We start from the raw sequence: 21,104 nt of genomic DNA, 5'->3' as shown, positions 1-21,104 counted from the left end.
AATAGATTAAAATTAAAATAATTGAAAGATTACCTTAAATAAATAAAATAATTAATAAAATTTAAAAATAAACTTCCAGTTTTATTCTTTCAAATTTCAGCTTAACATCCTGTGAGATATGTAGTCTTCCTTTGTTATAACTTGTGACCAGAACCTCAGTAAGAATGTAAGTGACTCATCACTAAGCCTTAAAAGTACTACAGAGACTTAAAAAGGGTGTAATGACCCTTTATTTTAAACTAAAATAGATAAACAAAAGACAAGACTGGTGCTTACAAATTGGCCAGCATTTATGGCGAGATCTCAAGCAGAAATTCCAAACTAAAACTAGATATCTAATAGCTTAAGGCTGCACAGAGTAAATTAATCGCGAAGTTGTCTCTAATGTTTTCACTGGCATGAATTACTATTGGCAAGTATAATGCATAGCCAAAGACAGAAACTTCCATCTTATAACAATCCAAGTAACATGGCCATTGATTGGCACAACATGCTCTGATTTACAGTCACAAGCCTTTCAGTTACATGCGAATTAATTTGTTTTCTGGTGTGGAAACAGAGAAAGAGAGGTGATAGTGACGATTCTAAACATAAACTGGTTAAACAAGCTAATTAAATCCTACAACGCAAAAGGTGTAATAACTTGATATCATTGCTACTTGTTAAAAAAAATAATAAATAAATAAAGAGTAATATTTGGTCAAAAGTAAAATTTATAATATAGATTTTTTTTTTTTTTTTTTTTTTTTTAGTATGTCTGTGATATATATAAACTCAGATATAAAGATCCCAATTCTGTGAAACGAACTTTGCTGAAATACAAACCATCAGAAAGTTGTGCAAATATTTATCTTCCCATTTTAGTCTTTAGTCAATGTAGTAATTTTGCTGATCGTATACTACCATAGCTTTTTGCAATGGTATGTGAATGGAGAAATGGAATGGTTATGTACTTGCAAAGCATGTCATTATTCGAAATATTTCTGATCATTCTGGACTTGTTCAGGCCTTTCTTTGAAAAAGCTAACAGCTGTGAATGCTGTAATGGTAGAGGATGCCTTAGTTATTAGAATTAGTGTGACGAACCTGCATTTTTCCATGGCGGCCCGTAGAGCAATCACAAAACATCCGGTAGTTCAGTTTTTCTAATACTATTTATTATTTGTTATATTTACATATTTACAACTGTCCTATTGTTAGGTGGACTACCTTCACAGAAATCATGTTGCCTAATCAAACGACATTTCGTTTCTACTTACGTGCATTGCGCTACTGCCAAGCAGCGCCCTCTACTTCTCTCTTTACAACACTCCCCACCTGTGAACTCTTTAAGTTCACAGAAATCGAATACAAAATAAACCATAATTTCTAAATCAAACACAACATTTGAATACTATATAAACTACATCAAATTACAAATAACAATTAAGTAATGTTTAAACACATTAAATCAACTTATAAAGTAATTACTAAATAAGAAACATTATACTAAATCAAAATTCACAAGAATTATATAAACTAAACTACATTTAGCAAAAATCAATAAAGATACTCAGAAGATGATATATGTGCAAACAACAAATTAGATTATTACACTGTAATTCTTTACTACTAATTATGCACTTCAAGGTTGTACAGCAATTGTACTGGTCTCTTTAGATTACCTGTTTGAGTTTTAATGAGACACGAGCGAACCTGACCATCTCTGCCAGGATAAGTTTCTATTATCTTACCTAGTGTCCACAAATTCCTAGGTAAACGGTCGTCATGTACAAGGACTACGTCATTAACATTAAAGTGACCAGACACTTTAGTAGGTGGACATAAATTCACAGATCTTAAAGAAAGCAAGTAATCCTTTCTTCACCTATTCCAAAAGTGGTTTAACAAGGTTTGTTGATGTTTATACCTTTTGATCAAGGAATGTCTAGACCCAATCAAGTCTTCTCTGCACACTCTTGTAACTGGAAGAAAAAGTAAACGTTTACCAATTAAAAAATGAGCAGGAGTTAGCGGTGAGGGTTCTGAAGGGTCATTGTAGACATACGTTATGGGTCTTGAATTAATTATGGCTTCGATTTCTACGAAGACTGTTTCTAGCTCATTCAAACAGAGACTAGAACGCCCAACTATTTTCCTTAAACAAGTTTTGATCGTTCTAAAATGCCTTTCCCAGAACCCTCCCCACCATGCTCCTTTTTCCACAATAAACTTCCATGTTATACCGTGGGAAGAAAACAAATTTTGTACAGATGGATGTTGAATACACTTCCAAATTTTTCACAACTCTAGATCAGCACATTTGAATGTCTTGGCATTGTCCGAATATATCGTTCAGCACAATCCACGACGAGAAATTAACCTGCGAAACACAAGCATGAAATTCTCCACGCTCATAGAAGGGACAAGTTCTAGATGTAAAGCTCGAGTTGTAGCACATGTAAACAAAAGCAGATAATGTTTATTCTTGCTGTCCTTTGTAAAAAAGGGACCAGCATAATCCAGCCCTGTTACAGAAAATGGAGATGATTGAAGAACACGATCAGGTGGTAAAGGAGCGGTTTCCTGTGTACCGGCACGCACCTTGTATCGTTTACACAAAAAGCACTTACTTAACGTGGACTTGACGAATTGGCGTCCTTTTATGATCCAAAACTTTTCTCTAATATCGGCCAAGGTAGCTTCGACTCCAGCATGAAACAATTTGTTATGAGACTCAAAAATTACTAGTTCACTGTATCTATCTTTATAAGGTAACAGCCATGGGTGTTTTTCTTCGAAAGCAAAGTCTGAGAATTGAAGTCTGCCCTTTAAACGCAGAAGACCATGGGTATCCAATTCTGGGTTAAGTGAATAAATCGACGATGTCTTTTCTAAGCATTTTCCACTTGATAGATCTAGAATCTCTTTCGCAAAGTATTTTCGCTGTGTAACGTTTACCCAATAGAGCTCAGCTCGTGAAATCTCAACAGAGCTTAATGGACCTTTGAATTTCACTGAATTTCGTTTTATATTGTTGGCAAACCGCATAACATAAGCCGTAATTTGATACACCTTCAGCAGCCTGCTGAATCGCGTTAACTGTAGTAATGCCGAAGATTCTACGTCTTGAACAGAAACATGAAGAGATGTTTGCACCCTTGCTTCGTTCTGAACGCTCTCCTTGTCGATGTTGGTCTGTTGATTTACTGGCCAAACACTTTCAGGTTGAGACAGCCAGCTAGGTCCCTGTAACCAAAGGGAACTTCTCACAAGATTAAAGGCATTTTCTCCTCGAGATAAAAGGTCAGCAGGGTTTTCACTCCCACTGCAGTGAAACCAGCATTCAGGATCCGTGAGTGACTGAATATCAGAAACTCGGTTTGATACAAAGGGTTTCCAATTTCTTGCACATCCCTTTATCCAGTAGATAGTTATTTGGCTATCACTCCAAAGAAACTTTTGATGACACAGTTCAGGAAACAGCTTTGTAAAATACATAGACAATTTGGCGGCTACTAAAGCAGCCATCAACTCCAAACGAGGTAAAGTCATAGTCTTGAGTGGAGCTACGCGACCCTTTGCGGTAATGAAACTGGTGCAAATAATGTTTTCTGAATCAAGGTATCTAAAGTATGCTACTGCGCCGTACGCTTTAGGGCTAGCGTCAGCAAATACATGAAGACTAACATTAGATTTTTCACTACTACCAAAATATTTTCTCGGAAGAGAAAAATCCTCCAACACCTGTAATTCAGCTTGCCAGCGACTCCAGTCTTTAACTATTTCTAATGGAAGCGTATCATCCCAGTCCACACCTAATGTCCAAATTTTTTGTAACAGAATTTTCATTTTCATCACAAAGGGTTGAAACACACCAATTGGATCGTAAACTTTGGCCACCATTTGGAGAATAGTCCTTTTTGTGGCCTCAGCACTGTCATGGGATAAATTTCCTAAAAATTCGCAATTCAGCTTGATCTTATCTGCTTCAGAGTTCCAGATCATGCCCAAAAAATTTGACTCTAGCTGGTTCTATTTTATAACCTTTTCCAATCCACCAGGAATTAAGTTCCTTGGAATTTGACCTTAATTTTCTCAAATTCATCTCAGCGTCTTTAAAAATCTTAACCGCGTCTGAGGATAATCGACATGCATCTTCAATAGTGTCTGCACCGTAGTATAAATCGTCTACATATAACGAGGAATCTAACATTTCATAACTTTCTGGATTTGTGCTTTTATATTTTTTAATGTGGAATTTTATAGTCATCGCTAAAATTGCTGGACTACAGCAAAGTCCGAATGGAAGACGTTTAAACCTTAAAACTTTATATTTTTCCTCACTATTCCCGAACCAAAGAAATTTTAAATATTCCCTATCCTCTTCTAAGATTCCTATCATTAAAAAGGCCTTAGCTAAATCTCCGCTGAAAGCAATTTCATATTTCCGAAATTTCAAAATTATGTCCAAAACCACGGGGATCAAACTAGGTCCAATGTCTAAAAAATCATTTAAGGACTTTACACCTTTAGTTCTAGAAGAGCTCACGTCGTAAACAATCCTACAACTTGTGGTTTCCTTAGGTTTTATTATTTCCCTGTGCGGCATAAAATACGATGCCTCTGTTATTTCCTGTGAACACTTCTCAACTATACCCTCCTTCATTTGCTCTTCAATTACGGATTTATACTGCTGATAAATCTCAGGATTTCTAATGAGTCTATTTTTAAGACTTTCAAATCGTCTTAATGCTACTCCGAAATTATTTTCTAATTGCCCTGCTTCCGATTTCCATAATAAACTGACATTGTATCTATTACCTTCTACCCGTATTTCCTTTTCAAAGCTGTGAACCATTTCTCTCACCTCGTTAGAAATCGCTGAGTCATCGGTAAGGCCCATCAAATCTAAAGTCCACAACGATCTCAATGAATCAGTTACGCAAGAAGAAAGGTTTACTATTGCCGTGTTTTGAGATACTATTTCGCTCTCTTTATCTTGAAGACCAACTGGGACCCATCCAAACATAGTAGAAATCGCATAAATTTCCTTTCCTAATTGAATCTTTTCCCCCCTTACCATCTTCCAGTAATAATCCACACCTATTAGAATTCCAACGCTTCCTTTACATAAACAAGCGATTCGCAATCCGCACTCATACATCATTTTTAGTGTTTGTTTTGACGGCGTGGTCATATGCGCAGCCGTTATGGCGTCAGTGACGAGACAGCTGATTTTTATTTTGTTCTTTTGCTTCGCATCCGAAACACAGAATTCGACAACCTTATATGTTTTAGGTACTGCGTATTTCATTCCGAAAGAATAAATAGACAATGTTTCTTCTCCAACAAATTTTAAGTTTAATTTCTTAACTACACTAATATGAACAAAACTTCGTGTAGTACCACAATCGAAAATTAAATTAGTTAACTCTGACTTTCCGTCACAATGGTGCATCGTACGGCAATGTTTGGATTTGTTAAAGTGAACTTCACGAGGAAGGATGTGTCCAGACCATGCCCTAGGTAAGAGCATAATTATTATTAAATTTTGAACTGCCACGCGGGCGGCCCGGGTTCGATTCCCGGCCGATGCACCATTGTGACGAACCTGCATTTTTCCATGGCGGCCCGTAGAGCAATCACAAAACATCCGGTAGTTCAGTTTTTCTAATACTATTTATTATTCGTTATATTTACATATTTACAACTGTCCTATTGTTAGGTGGACTACCTTCACAGAAATCATGTTGCCTAATCAAACGACATTTCGTTTCTACTTACATGCATTGCGCTACTGCCAAGCAGCGTCCTCTACTTCTCTCTTTACAACAATCAATTAGAGATGCAACAGCAGATCTCACTCACATATACAACTCATATAACTCGGATCCCAATTCTGTGAAACGAACTTTGCTGAAATACAAACCATCAGAAAGTTGTGCAAATATTTATCTTCCCATTGTAGTCTTTAGTCAATGTAGTAATTTTGCTGATCATATACTACCATAGCTTCTTGCAGTGGTATGTGAGTGGAGAAATGGAATGGTTATGTACTTGCAAAGCATGTCATTATTCGAAATACTTCTTATCAATCTGGACATTTTCAGGCCTTTCTTTGAAAAAGCTAACAGCTGTGAATGCTGTAATGGTAGAGGATGCCTTAGTTATTAGAATTAGTTAGAGATGCAACAGCAGATCTCACTCACATATACATGACAGACATTTTTTCTGTAATGCCTGTGAAGCTTGATCAAATTTAGCAATTTCAAGATATTTTCCCTAACTAAAAAACCTAATGAAAATACTTTGTTCATTGAACCGAAGCTCTTTCTGCTTACTCATATTTTTTTGCAGATATCACAGTGACTGATAAGGTTGACACAGTACTGTAGGTAACGCTGGAATATCCAAAGTCCTTTATATTGCAGAATTAGTCATGCATTAGAACTTACTAAGCATTTTTTACTAATTTAACTCATTTTATCATATAATCCTTATTTTGTGCTATCATTTTTATATCCACTTATCAAAAAACAAATATGTATTAAATGAACAAGAATTTAAAAGAAAAAAATCTAAAGGAACAAGCTACATATTAATACAGGACAGGATCATTAAATTTAACTTTCCATGCAAATTACAAAAGTTCCATAATTAAAGTACATGAGAATGGTATTAGAAATGTCTTTTATTACAGTAATATAAAAATTATTGATTGCTGTGAAAAAGTGAAAGACATCTATACATATTGTTTTTAAATGCCTCAATGTGTATAATGATTTTTGAGTTAAAATAAGGTTTGGATTAGCAGTAGTTTCTGTTTATTGAATTTATAATAATATAGTTGTTTCTTTGATAATAATTTAGTAAAATATAGTCATAAATTATTTTCATACTTCCTTTTAGGTGCGCTATTTGCTTTTGAAATGTTGTGCAATATGCTGGGTAGGTTATTTGAACCATATGTTGTTAATTTTTTGCCACACCTTTTAAGTTGCTTTGGAGATGGAAATCAATATGTTCGAGAGGTAAGTTCTTCTTTCTTTAGATTGGGTGATATTTGCTTTGCTTATTGAAGGGGACTTGGTACCCCCAAACCAAAGAAATTACCGATTTTTCAATTTTTTGCTAGAAAAATACCTTAATACCCTTACTGAAGAGAAATTTTGAAATGAGATGAAGAAAATAAATGGTATAAAAAGATTTTTAAAAATTTTGACACCTTTTTAAATGCAACACCCCCTCAATGTTTATTTTTATTTATTAGTCCAAAGGAACTTGAGTCCCGAAGGACTATTACTTTCGTTTTGGCATTTTGCGTGGGACTCATAAATGTCGGTTCACTTTTCAAACTGTTGCCATAAAATGTTAGATTCCTGCATTATATTTGAAGAAATTAAATAATGAAAATCTGCATAAATGTATGTATATTTCTCACATTATCATAAAATAACGGTACATAGAGTCATCGAATTTTGAATAACGTAATCCTCCAACGAATATGAGCATGTGGAAGACCAAATTTGAAATTTGTTTTATGATCGATTTCCTATTTTTTAAAACTTTGACGAATTTTTGATTAACAAACTCAAGGATTTCAAAGCAAGCAATGGCAACGTTGTGCAGAAAAAACATTTTTATCTCCAGCGCGTGAGTCTCTGTATCGGAAATTCTAAAGATATGCTCGTTTTAAAACTATTTTGCGATATTGCTGTTGCACTGGATCTTATGGTTTAAGTGCAAGGAACATGATATTTAATAAAGAAAGGTAACACACAAAATGTTAAAAAACGCCCCTTTGGACGTAATTTAAAATCTGAAACATTTCAGTTTTTTTTTTTTTTTTTTTTTTATTTATTTATTTTTACTTCTTAATTTTTTCAGTAACTTAAAAATCAGTAAAGGAGTGTAATTAAATATGACTGCAACTATCAGCAAACTCTGTTTATGTGTATAACTGATTTATTTAAATACAAAGTGAAGTTGGGGAAAAAATTTTTCACCTTTAAACTGGCAAGTTTATATATATATATGTGTGTGTGTGTGTTGTGTGATAAAATCAAACTCAAAAGTAATGACCAGCAGGAATTTTGATGGTGTAGAAGTGTTGATCCATAAAGAATAGGAAATTGGAGGCGAAGGCAGATTAAATCTTCATTTTTTTATTTCAGCAAACATGTTGCGGCCACAAAAAAGTTGGCACATTAAATGTGCTTATTCCAAAAAGCTTACCTTTTAGATAAATTTGCAGTAAGATAGAAGGAGTGAGCGGACAGATAGCAGTCCAGCTAGGCCAAAGTATTGAAAGCAAGTGCATTATGTTCAGGGTGAAATCTTAGTTCACACTGAGTTAATTTTGGTTCTCAATGTATTTTGATTGAATAGTTAGTACTTCTGTAAAATTATTATTGGCTGCTTTAGTTGTACATCTTCCATTTTCATCATCAGAATTACGTAAGAATCATATGATATAGATTAGTCTCGAAATGACGCAGTGCCAATAGAGGTTACTATTTTTAGATTTGAGAAGGGTTGCTACCTTAATCTTTATTTTTCTTACATATTAAAAATTTTAAAATCTTCTATTCGAAACTTGCTATGGAACCATCTTCATTGAAAAACGTGCATGACATTTGTGGACTTACTGGCATTGAGAGACTTTTAAAAACATTTCATTCGACTTCAACTATTTTTGTGAAAGGACTCTAAAACAAAAATTTCAATTTTCAATGGACATTTTGAAGAAAATTGAGGACTTTTATGATTCTAATTTATTAGTTGGCATTATTCTTATATATATTATTGTCTTATTGTTCTAAATTAGATGTTAGTTATAAATTATATGCTTATATATAAATCATAGATTCCATTATAAAATTATATAATTAAGCATTTTCTAATTATATGAGGAAGAACATGAGTTATGATAGGGCATAGTTAAAGCCTGTAGGCTATGTCCTGGAGGTTTTTCTTCGTGTCTTTCCTCATATTCTAAATTTTTTCTTGCTTCACTAATGTACTAATGCTTTGCTATCCTGGCCTTTCGTTTTGGCTTGGAGGGGGGGGGGGAATGTAAAATATAAAAAGTACGATGGCTTTGCTCTGTGCAAACAGGCAACCTATAATTAACTTTCCTCAAGTTTAGGATTTTCCCCTAGACCAGTACTTTCGAGAACATTCTGGCATGTTATAACCGCTAGTATAAATACCAAGTGCACTCCATTTTTCATCAGACTGCTTTCTTCTCCTGCTGCTGCTCTTCCCATCTGTCTTCCCTTTGTTAGAACAGTTATGGTGTAGAAAGTCTAAATTTAATCTTACTTAGTTTAAATCACTATTGAATATGTAATTTGGAGAATTTCATCCAAAGGAAAAATGATCTGCGATGATAATTGAATAAAGATGTGAAATCTAAAAAGCTGAAGCCTCCTTTGTCATCATTTTGCAGCCTTCCACTCAGCCACAACAATGTCCGGACTCTGATGTAGTTATATCATCAAGCTTTGTCATTCCGGTGCCTGCCTGCCAAAATATTATATATATATATTGAGCTCAACAAATATTTCTATATCTATTACCAGTCAACTTTGCTATGCTTCTTTAAAAATTGGCGTTATTTCGGATAAGAACAGAAAGAAGTAGTGTAATGAAAGTGATCAAGTTCCTGACTGTAGCATTATTGAAATAGTGCTGGAACAAACATTAAACTCTTTAGTTAATTAAAATACACCTAAATTAAATTAAGATGTAATTTATATATGAGAGCAAATGGCTAAAAGAAAAGAAATCACATATGCTGCTGAGTGGTTTTAAATAAATATTTTGTGTCTGTTCATATTTTGCTTTAAAAAAAAATTTAATAAATTGACAAATTAGTATTACTAATATTGATTATAAGTGTTTAAGAAAATATAATTAATTCATGTATTAAAATTGTTTGAACATGTTTTAAAAAACAAAAACAGATAAAGAAAATTTCTACTTTCATTGTATGATTCTTTTATAATATTTCTAGCCAGATAAGGTTTTAAACAAAAGCTTGTAATTTATGTTTATATTAACCAATTGAACAATGCTAGGTTTTATTATATATGTATTGAAATATTAAAATTCACAATAAAATGTTTAAGAAATTTGATATGACCATTCAGACAGTTTACATTCTTTAAACTGCATTTTCTCAGTTTACATTTTTTCATTTTATTCTTTTACTTAAAAGTCCTAAAACTTGTACAGGTATGGACTAAATTATTCAATATTTTTACTGCTCATTTAAAATTATATACTTAATAGAGACAAGGATGGGTTTTGCAAAAAAATAAAAATTATTGGAAGTGAAAATATGATTGAGATCATTTTTTTTTTTTTTTTTTTTTTTTTTTTTTTTTTAAGTTTAGCATAAAAATGTCCTTTTTATATTTTTTCTCAGAAACTAATTCATTAATTTCAAAATCGATCCTTAAAGTTATTAAGAACACTCACATAAATAGAATAAAAAAATTGGGGGCAAAAACATTTAAAATTGTAGGAGAGGAAAGAATTTTAAATTGTTAAATTTTTCTTCAAAAATTTTTTCAACTTAAAATCATTTTTTCTAATAAAACCACTTAATATTATTCATAAAAAGTAGATGAATGTTCTTAAATAATAATAAAAAAAATCATTCAAAGGTTACCAAGTCTTCTGAAGTGTTATCTCAATTTCACATTTGCGATAATTCCCTATTGTAGCATCTCTAAATTGTTTTAGTAAAGGAAACCCTTTTTCATGTCCACTTTTATTATGGAATGAACCTTGCTTTGCACATATATGTAGCTACAATTGGTAAAAGTGACAACTGTTCCTTTCCATCTTGCAGCAAAATATCGAAAATGATTTTAACACAAAAATATAGTGACAGCTGCCTTTTAAGGTCAAATAAAGTTTAAATGGTTATTTATATTGCAGTGGTTATTTATTGTTGGCAGTGGAATATAGAACACAAAATATTAGTTTTTAAAACTTCAGAGATAGAATATAACATGTGTTCTCCATCTGCTTTAACCCTCTGAATGGCCAGGGATTTCGCTAAGAAAGCACAAATTTTCCAAAACTATTATGAGAACAAATTATTTTTTGGATTTTAATGTAAAACCTCTCCTGTTATTTCATACCTGAATTTGTTTTCTTCCATTTAATATATTGGCTTAATTTCTTTGACATAATTTAATATGCACATATATATACGTTCTTACAGATATCGCAAAAAATATTCTAGGCCATATATATATGGCCTTGCCGCTTAGAGGGTTAAATCACATGGTACTTAAAAGTAATGATAATACACCAAGTAAACTTTTAACATCAGCTTCGAATCACGTGGTAGGATAATATTTCAGTTGGAAGGTATGCATAATAGAATGTAGCTGTATTTTATTTCTTGTGTGCGAGACTGTGTATCAGAAATTTAAATGCTTGTTTAAATATTTTATGATATTGCTGTTGAATTGAATTTTATGGTTTAAGTACAAAGATAATGATATATAATAAATAAAGGTAACACACAAAATGTTTAGAAAAACGCCCCTTTGGGCATAATATAAAATCTGAAAGCCTTCAGATTTTTATATTTATTTATCTTTTCCTCCCTTCCCGTAGAAGCATGAAGTTTTATTGCTTTTTTTTTTTTTTTTTTTTTTTTTTTTTTTTTTTTTAAAGTTACTTTCTTGATTATTATGGAAAAAAAGGACATAAGTTTCATGGAACCCTTGAGTGATCTCCACTGAACTTAAAGGTTCCATGAAACACAGTTTACAAAATGCTGCTCTATATTTTTAGCCCAAAGGGACAATTTACACAGAAAGGCTATTAATTTTGTTTTGGCATTTTGCATTGGTTCACTATAAACGGCATTTCACTTTTCAAATTGTTGCCATTAAATATTAGATCCCAGAGTTACAAGAAAAGAAATTAAATAATGAAGAATCTACAGGAATGTATGTGCGTTCCTTGCACTGTGAAAAAAATATGGTACCTAGAGAACATGAATAACATAGTCCTCCACTTGAATATGGGCATTTGGAAGCCCAAATTTGAATTTGGAATTTGTTTTATTATCTATTTCATATTTTATAAAGCGTTAACAAATTTTTGATTAACAAACTCATTTATTTCAAAGCGAGCAATGGCAACACTGTACGGAGGGGAGGTGTAATCTCTTAACATGCGAGATTGTCTGCGGGAAATTCTAAAGATATACTCTTTTTAAATTATTTTGTGATATTTCTGTTGATTAAATTTTGTGTTTTAAGTGCGAAGAACATTTAATAAATAAAGATATTCCAAACATTAAAAAAGGTGCCGCTTTGGTCATAGTATCAAATCTAATTCTTTTAATATTATCTTTTAGTTTAAAAGAAAACTTGTTTTTTATTCTTTCTTTCTTTTTTTTTTTTTTTTTTTATTATTATTATTATTATTATTATTATTATTATTATTAACAGGCTACTGATGATACTGCAAAAGCAGTTATGAGTCGTCTTAGTGCACATGGAGTGAAATTAGTTTTGCCATCATTAATTAATGCCCTGGAAGAAGATTCCTGGAGAACTAAAACTGGTGAGTAATTGATTTTCTGACATTGCATATTAATGTCATTAAATAACAATGCTGCAATTTATATTCATTCAAAATTAACAAAATATAATTAAGGAAGATGAAAATCCAAAACATAATTTCCTTTTCTCTGATTTATGTTATAACAGTAAAGCTAAAATAAATACTGAAAAAGAAACTGTCAATAAATCCATTTTTCTTCTAATCTCTGTTTTAAAAAACGGAGAATTTTGAATATATAATTCCTGTAGGTTTATGCAGTGATGCGTGAGTGGTTTTACTGGGAAGAAGGAAAAGTAGTCTTTGATTATTCCAAAGTTCATACTATGCTCAAAGTATTCAAGAGAACTGGTTTCCAGGAGGGGGGATTTAAAACAACTTTCCCAACTTCTTCAGTATAAAATTATTGTTGTATCATAAATTATATTACGACGTTTAGCTTAAGAGAGCTTCTCCTGGCGCATGCGCTGTTAGCGTTTATCCGCGCAGTGAATGATGACGTAACTGTTTATTACGTATGTACAGGGTGATTATAATTAAAGTTTAAGTTTCAAAACGCTATAAAAAAAGAACCACTGATGAAAATGATGTGAAATTTGAAAGGAATGTTATTGAAGAAGGCGGAAAGCGTATGGCAGAAGAAAAAATTTAGTTTCAAAAGTTAGCAACAGATGGCGCTGTAAGCGGCAGTATCCCGACGAGAAAAGAGAAATGATTCGTAAAACAACGGCTAAGATGGAAGTTACACATAAAAACGCATTGACAAATTAGAATTGTTGAATAATTTTATTTGCATGACTGTACATATCACATCGAAAGGGACGAATCGGTTTCAAGAGTTTTGTGGCGACATACCGCATAAGAACCATTCATCAAAGAAGTTCGGAACTGTAGCGAGACTGGCGCAAAACATGTTCAATATGGTGTCCACCGTTGTGTGCAACAAGTTGAAAGCGACAAACAGCATGTTCCACAACGGATCGCAGTGTCTCCGGGGTGTTGTTAAGAAAGTGTTGCGAAATGCGTGCCTTTAATTCCGCTAAATTTGCAATTGGAGCACGGAACACAACATCCTTCAGATATCCCTACAGCCAGAAATCACACGGAGTAAGATCAGGCGATCGGGACGGCCAGGCTGTAGGGAAATGACGGCTGATAATTCGAGCATTTCCGAAATGGCGCCTCAGCAGCTGCTTCACGGGATGTGCAATGTGCGGAGGAGCGCCATCTTGCATAAAAATGATTTCATCCACACATCCACGCTGTTGCAGAGCTGGAATCGCGTGGTTGCGCAAAAGAGACGGATACCTCTGACCAGTGACGGTTGCGGTAACAAGACCGGAAGCACTCGTCTGCTTGAAAAAATATGGTTGTAGGATGAATGATTCCGTAAAGCCACAACATACCGTGACCTTTTCAGGATGAAGTGGTACGGGGTGCGTTGCCAGTGGATTTTCTGTTGCCCATATTTGACAATTCTGGGTATTCACGTATTCTGCCAGATGGAAATGGGCTTCATCTGTCCATAAAATTTTCCACGGCCATTCATTATCCACTTCCATGCGAGCCAGGAATTCTAACGCAAACGTCTCCCTAGCTGTCAGGTCAGACGGAAGAAACTCCTGCACATGGCCAATTTTGTACGGATAGCATTGCAGGATGTTTCGTACAATTTTCAGCACCGTGCTCGTAGGCCTGTCCAATGTTCGGGCAATTCCTCGTGCACTACACGGTTGCACACCACCATCCGACCCTTCCTGTAATGCTGTGGCCACTTCTTCAACTACCGTCGAATGCACTCGCTTTCTCCCTCTTCCAGACTGCACATCAAACGAACCTGTCGTTTCGAATTTTTGCATCATTTTCTTTAGACCTATGACACTCATTGGACCAACGCCTTCTTTTATACCCTTCAGTGTCCTGAATTTTTGCAGAGCTACTCTTGCACAATCATCATTCTTGTAATACAGCTTTACCAGCAGAGCGCGGTCCTGCAGTGAAACACCCATGGCGAACGTCTGAGACGCGAAATGAGGAACAACCTGGTACCTGGCGGCTTTATAACACTGAAATTTAACTAACATTTTAATTTACGTCGTCTTCCGCTTGCAGCGCCATCTGTTGCTAACTTTTGAAACTAATTTTTTTCTTCTGCCATACGCTTTCCGCTTTCTTCAATAACATTCCTTTCAAATTTGGCATCATTTTCATGAGTGGTTCTTTTTTTATAGCGTTTTGAAACTTAAACTTTAATTATAATCACCCTGTATGTATATGTATACCATTCTTACTTCTTCGCCTTTTTTCCTCTGTACGCAACTATGTTTTTAAGTTAATTTCTGTCATTAAAAATGTTCATTGATATTACAGTCTATTTAGGCTTATTTATTTCTTCAATGGTTATGGGCCCAGGAGCGTTTCAACTGTGCCTAATTAGCAAAATACTTATTTTAAAATGAACATTTTGAAGTTTTCAAGCATTGAACTCTTAAGCCTAATTCAGTGCAAGAACTGTTACGTCTAATCAACGGTAAGAACTGATCAGCGTTCAGTTAAGCCTATTTTTATAGCGCTCAATCTTGTTTTTTTGGCTGTGAGAGACTGTATTACATTATGTCGCATTTGACTACAATAGAAAAGCTCGGAAAAGATAATTTTGACAGTTGGAAATTACAAATAGAAGCAGTATTGATTAAAAACGACCACTGGGATTATGTAACCGGTAAAGTGCTAAAACCTGCTGAAGGAACCGAAGACGAAAAGAAATGGCTCCAAGCTGATCAAAAAGCTCGCGCAGATATAATTCTTGCAATTAATCCTAGTGAACTGTGTCATATAAAGCATTGTGTGACATCAAATGCTGTGTGGAATAAACTCAAAGCTGTATATGAATTGAAAGGACCTGCGAAGAAGGCTACATTATTAAAACAGCTTTTATTTAGAAAAATGGCGGAAAGCGAAACGATGTCTGAACATTTGAATAATTTCTTCAAAATAGTTGATAAGCTTAAAGAAATGGAAATTGACATAGCTGATGATTTATTATCGATTCTTCTGCTCTATAGTATTCCAGAAAATTTTGAAAATTTTACATGCGCCATCGAATCAAGTTACCTAGTTACCTAGTCCCGAATCTTTGAAAATCAAAATGTTAGAAGAATGGGAAGCAAGAAAAGGGAAAACATCTCAAGATTCACAGAATGCATACTATACTGATTATAAAAGAACAGAAGAAAAATGAAAAATGGAAGGTAAATTCAAACAAAAATTTTCCAGCTGAAAGAAATTTTCGAAACTTGAAGTGTAATTACTGTTCGAAAATTGTGCACAAGGCATCTGAATGCAGAAAGAAAATAGCTGACAGAAAATATGCGCAATTAAATAAGGGAAATCAAGGTTCTATGATGGCTTCTAATTATGAAGAGCAGATTAGTTTAGCTGTAAACAATGCTTATCAGAAGACCTCCTCATGGTGCTTAGATAGTGGCTGTACATCTCACATGTGCAATGACAGAAGGTTATTTTCAGAATTTCACCCTCGAACGAATTCAACCATAAAGTTAGCAGTTAACAAAACAGCAAAAATTACAGGAATTGGAACTGTCCTTATAACAGAACCTAACGGAAATAAGACAATTAAACTTACGCTCAAAAATGTGTTATGTGTTCCGGAATTAAAATGTAATTTGCTGTCAACATCTAAAGCTACTGCAAATAATCGTTCAGTGATTTTTACAGAACGACATGCTAGAATAATAGAACCAAATGGATCTATACTAGTGCAGGATATTCGTCATGGTGATCTTTATTATATACATCCAAGCACTGAAACAGCTGCAATAGCACAGGTAAGTGATTTTTTAAAGTGGCATCTTAAATTAGGTCATTTAAATGAGTCTGATTTGAAAAGACTTAAGTCTGATAACATGGTTAGAAATTTAAATTTTAATAACACTAAATCTTTAAAAGACTGCAAAGTCTGTATCAGAGGTAAACAAACTGTGCAACCTTTTCAAAAAGAATCAAAATTTCAAAGTGATGAATTACTGTACTTGATTCACTCAGATTTGTGTGAACCTATGAGAGTCCCATCCCATGCTGGTTCGCGTTATTTTGTTACTTTCATAGACGACAAATCGCGTTATGTCGAAGTCAGTTTTCTTAAAACTAAAGATGAAGTGAAAAATGCATTCATTAAATACAAAGCTGCTGTCGAAAATCGTCTAGGAGAGAAAATAAAAATCCTTCGGACTGATAACGGTCTCGAATATCGCGGAGAAGAATTTAATAAATATATTCAAGAATGCGGGATTAAACGAGAATTCTCTGCACCAATGACTCCTCAACAGAATTCGAGAGCTGAACGCATGAACCGCACTTTAACTGAAATGGCCAGATGTTTGTTACTACAAAGTAATCTTCCCCAATTCTTTTGGGCTGAAGCCTTGAACTGTGCTGTTTATATCCGTAATCGTTGCCCAAATCGAAGCCTGGGAGTAAACAAAACACCTTATGAGTTATTTTTTGGCATCAAGCCAACTGTATCTCACTTCAGAGTATTCGGACAGAAATGTTTTGTCCTTAATAAAAGGTCTAAAGGGAAATTCGATCCTCGATCAGAAGAACATATATTTGTAGGATACTCAAATGAATCGAAAGCATACAGGCTGTGGAATAAAAATTCCAGAAAAATCGTTATAACCCGAGATGTTAGATTCATTGATGAATTTGAAAACTGTACTAATTATGATAAAGATTTAGAAGTTTTATTTCTCGAAAATATTCCTGATAAAAAGAAGGAAAAACCTCTGAATGTAAATCAAATATCGGCTGATGAAATAACAGAAGACCCCTCAAATATGGCAGAAGCATCTGCTGAATCATCTGATAATGAAGATTCTGATTCCGAAGCACTACCTGAAATGCAGATTAAAAGGGGGGCAGGTCGTCCAAAGAAAGTCAAGACTGGGAAGCCAGGAAGACCAAAAAAGGAGTACCACAATATAAATATAGAAAAGGAAGAAGCACAAATTGCTGAAGAAGATACAAATCCGACATTAGAAGAAGCATTAAATGGAAGTTATGCTGAAGAATGGCGTAAGGCTATGCAAAGTGAGTATGAAGCACTTGTTAAAAATGGTGCATGGAAATTAGTAAAGCGACCACACAACAAAAAGGTAATAGGATGTCGCTGGGTTCTTAGAACGAAATATAATGCAGATGGAACAGTTCAAAAGAGAAAAGCTCGATTGGTTGCTAGAGGATTTGCACAGGAACCTGGAATTGATTTTAATGAAACCTTTGCTCCAGTAGCCAGAGCAAGTTCTATAAGAACTGTGATTGCATATAGTGCTGAACAAGACCTTATGTTATATCAACTAGATTTTGTTATGGCTTATGTTAACGGAGATTTAAAAGAAGAAATTTTCATGGAACAAGCTAAAGGTTTTGAAGACCAAAATAATCCTGATTATGTTTATGCTTTGCAAAGTCTCTTTATGGTTTGAAACAAAGTGGACGACAGTGGTATGAAAAATTAGACAAAAAACTCAAAAACTTTGGATTACAACTATTACGATCAGATAAGTGTGTATACAGGATGAAAACATCTCAAGGTGAGTTAATTCTAATTTTATATGTTGATGACTTAATAATAGCAACAAATAGCTGTGATTTATATGCTGAACTTAAAGGTTATCTTTCTAAAGAATTTCATGTTAAAGATTTAGGCAAACTTCATTATTGTCTTGGAACAGAATTTAATCAAGATGTAAATAATAATTCTATTAGTTTATCTCAGCAGAAATATGTTGATAATATTCTACGAAGGTTTAATATGCAAAATGCAAAACCAGCATCAACTCCTTTAGATCCTAGTGTAAAGTTAAATAAAGAAATGTGTCCTTCTGAAACTGAAAAGGAAGAAATGAACAATGTACCTTATCACCGTCTAATTGGTTCGCTTATGTATCTTTCTGTGTTTACTAGGCCGGATATTACATATGCCGTCAGTCACCTAAGCCAGTTTAATAACAATCCTGGAAAATTACACTGGTTGGCTGCAAAGCGCGTTAAAGGGAACTAAAAATTATTGTTTAAAATTTCGAAAGACTGGAAAAGCACTTATTGGATATACTGATGCCGACTGGGCGTCTGATGTTAATACTAGAAAATCGTATATAGGTTACCTATTCAAGCTAGCTGGAAATCCGATAACATGGGAATCACGAAAGCAACAAACTGTTGCATTATCAAGTACTGAAGCAGAGTACATCAGTCTTTCAGAAAGTGCCAAAGAAGCAGTTTATTTACGTCGTTTTCTTAAAGAATAAAATTTTACTGCTGATTATCCAACCATTATATATTGTGATAATCAAGGTGCACAAAAGCTTATGAAAAATGCTGTTTATCACTCACGTACTAAACACATAGATATTAGACATCATTTCATTCGTGAAATTTATGAAAGAAATGAAATAGACGTTAAATATGTACCAACAAAGAAAATGCCTGCTGATGTACTGACAAAAACATTGACTGCTTCGAAACATTCTAAGTGCTGTAAATTAATTGGAATGACTGTAAGTGATTAATGTTTATTTTTTTTTCAGCCGCCAAACGTCGAAAGGGGGATTGTTGTATCATAAATTATAATACGACATTTAGCTTAAGAGAGCTTCTCCTGGCGCATGCGCTGTTTGCGTTTACCCGCGCGGTGAATGATGACGTAACTGTTTATTACGTATGTATGTATATGTATACCATTCTTATTTCTTCGCCTTTTTTCTCTGCTGTACGCAACTATGTTTAAGTTAATTTCTGTCATTAAAAATGTTCATTGATATTACAATCTATTTAGGCTTATTTATTTCTTCAATTATTAATAATAATTTGTTGCATATTTCATAAAAATGCATTATCACCGAATTCAAAAATTGGTATGGAAATCTTACTAGCCTTACTCTAGTGTAAAATTATGTTATAAGAAAATATTATTAATATACATTTTATACTTTTTTCAGTCACTTAATTTTCAGTTATTGTATTAGCTTACAGACTGAGTCTCCTTCAACTGTAATATGTTACTTTAGAATAGGAACTTCCGTCTAATTTTCTGCTGCCTAGTTTATATAGAATTACCATGGTTTAAGTTGTTTAAGCTGTTTACTGTGTTTCACTTTATAAAAGGCAATACCTTGAACTACATTACCAAATGAGATGGAGAAAATGAATGTTAAGTAGTAATGATGGCATGCATTATGTTCGCAAATGGGATTTGGATAGCAACATCCTTGAAGTGCCTATTTTAAAGGAACACTATAGAATTATAGGGTTACTATTAAACTGGAAGCTAAAGTTCTGCAGACCCTACTTGACAGATACTGAGTTATTGCTATGTTTTAAATACTTACAAAGCACTGAAGAAGGTTTAAAATAACTTTTTAATTTTGGTCTTTAGATTGAGCACAACTTGTTGCTGTAGATAAAAACCACCACTTGTGGCTATTTAAATTAAGCAATAATAGACAAATAAATTCAAACAATTGAATAGAATAAACTGGTTCAAGATATATTTTGCCAGCGCACAGTTTAATTCATCAACTATTGAGAATGATAATGCTGGAATATTAGTTTTATGCAGAACTGGCAAGAAATTCTAACAGCAAAACATGATTACCAAAAGCTCTCCTTAAGATTTAAAACCTTTAGTTTTAAATACACTCAAAGCTAATTTTAATTTGCATTCTGGTGAGGAATATGGAAGGGAGAAATCCAAAATCTTAATAATTGGTTAATTGACAGAAGATTATATGTAGTATCGAATCACGTTGTTTAAGAGATGAAAAATTTTCTTCATTATAATTTCTCTTTTTTTAATGCAAAGTTGATTGTTGCAAAATTTGTTACAAACCTGTGTGTTTGATGACACATTTTTAATCAGTTTTATGGGACCTTCTGATTTTTAATTTATATGCTTTATTGTTTGTTTGTTTTCCCCATGTTTGAGATAATTTCTTTATTCCTGAACTCTTCATTTATTCTCTGCATTAGTTCTCACTGGAATGCTATATTTAGAGTGAATTCAGATTAATCAGTAAATTATATGCATGCATGTATTCATAGTTAAAGTAGCATGGAGGCATTTCAAATTAAGTGAAATGGAATTGATTTTTGTTTTAAAGCAAGAAAATGTCTCACATTTATTTCTGTATATCTGATAAATTATGTTTTTGTATTTTTATCATAAAGTTACATCTGCAGATAAACAAATAGCAAAAAATGCATAGTACTAATAGTTTGATTTTAACACTGTGACTTTTAAAGGGTGGTATTTTCGTGACTTTCCATTCGATTAATATAATACTGATATTTTTATGATTTTCTGTATGATTAATATAAACATAGTTTCTTTTAGAAATTCAATATTTTATGTCCTTTTGTACAAACATAAGAAGTCATAACATGAAAACTGTTTTAATGTCTAGTGATTTACAATATTTTATACATTTTGCAGGTCTAAGAAA

The 21,104-nt window shown here is 33.4% G+C and overlaps 1 protein-coding gene across 1 annotated transcript in view; it reads left to right on the top strand.

Annotated features, from left to right (window-relative positions):
• Positions 1-21,104, top strand: part of l(3)80Fj (lethal (3) 80Fj) — a 160,260-nt gene that overhangs the window by 95,111 nt on the left and 44,045 nt on the right. The window contains exons 32-33 of the mRNA XM_085813394.1: positions 6,892-7,013; positions 12,468-12,582. Coding sequence (XP_085669520.1) covers positions 6,892-7,013; positions 12,468-12,582 — 237 coding nt within the window. The remainder of the gene's footprint in view (positions 1-6,891; positions 7,014-12,467; positions 12,583-21,104) is intronic.

The sequence above is a fragment of the Stegodyphus dumicola genome, chromosome 1 (assembly GCF_044657685.1).
Source record: "Stegodyphus dumicola isolate Sdum_Otavi_A_Nest chromosome 1, ASM4465768v1".
Lineage (NCBI taxonomy): Eukaryota > Metazoa > Arthropoda > Arachnida > Araneae > Eresidae > Stegodyphus > Stegodyphus dumicola.
The sequence above is the reverse complement of the archived record's forward strand: the minus strand, read 5'-3'. Positions and strand labels throughout refer to the sequence as shown.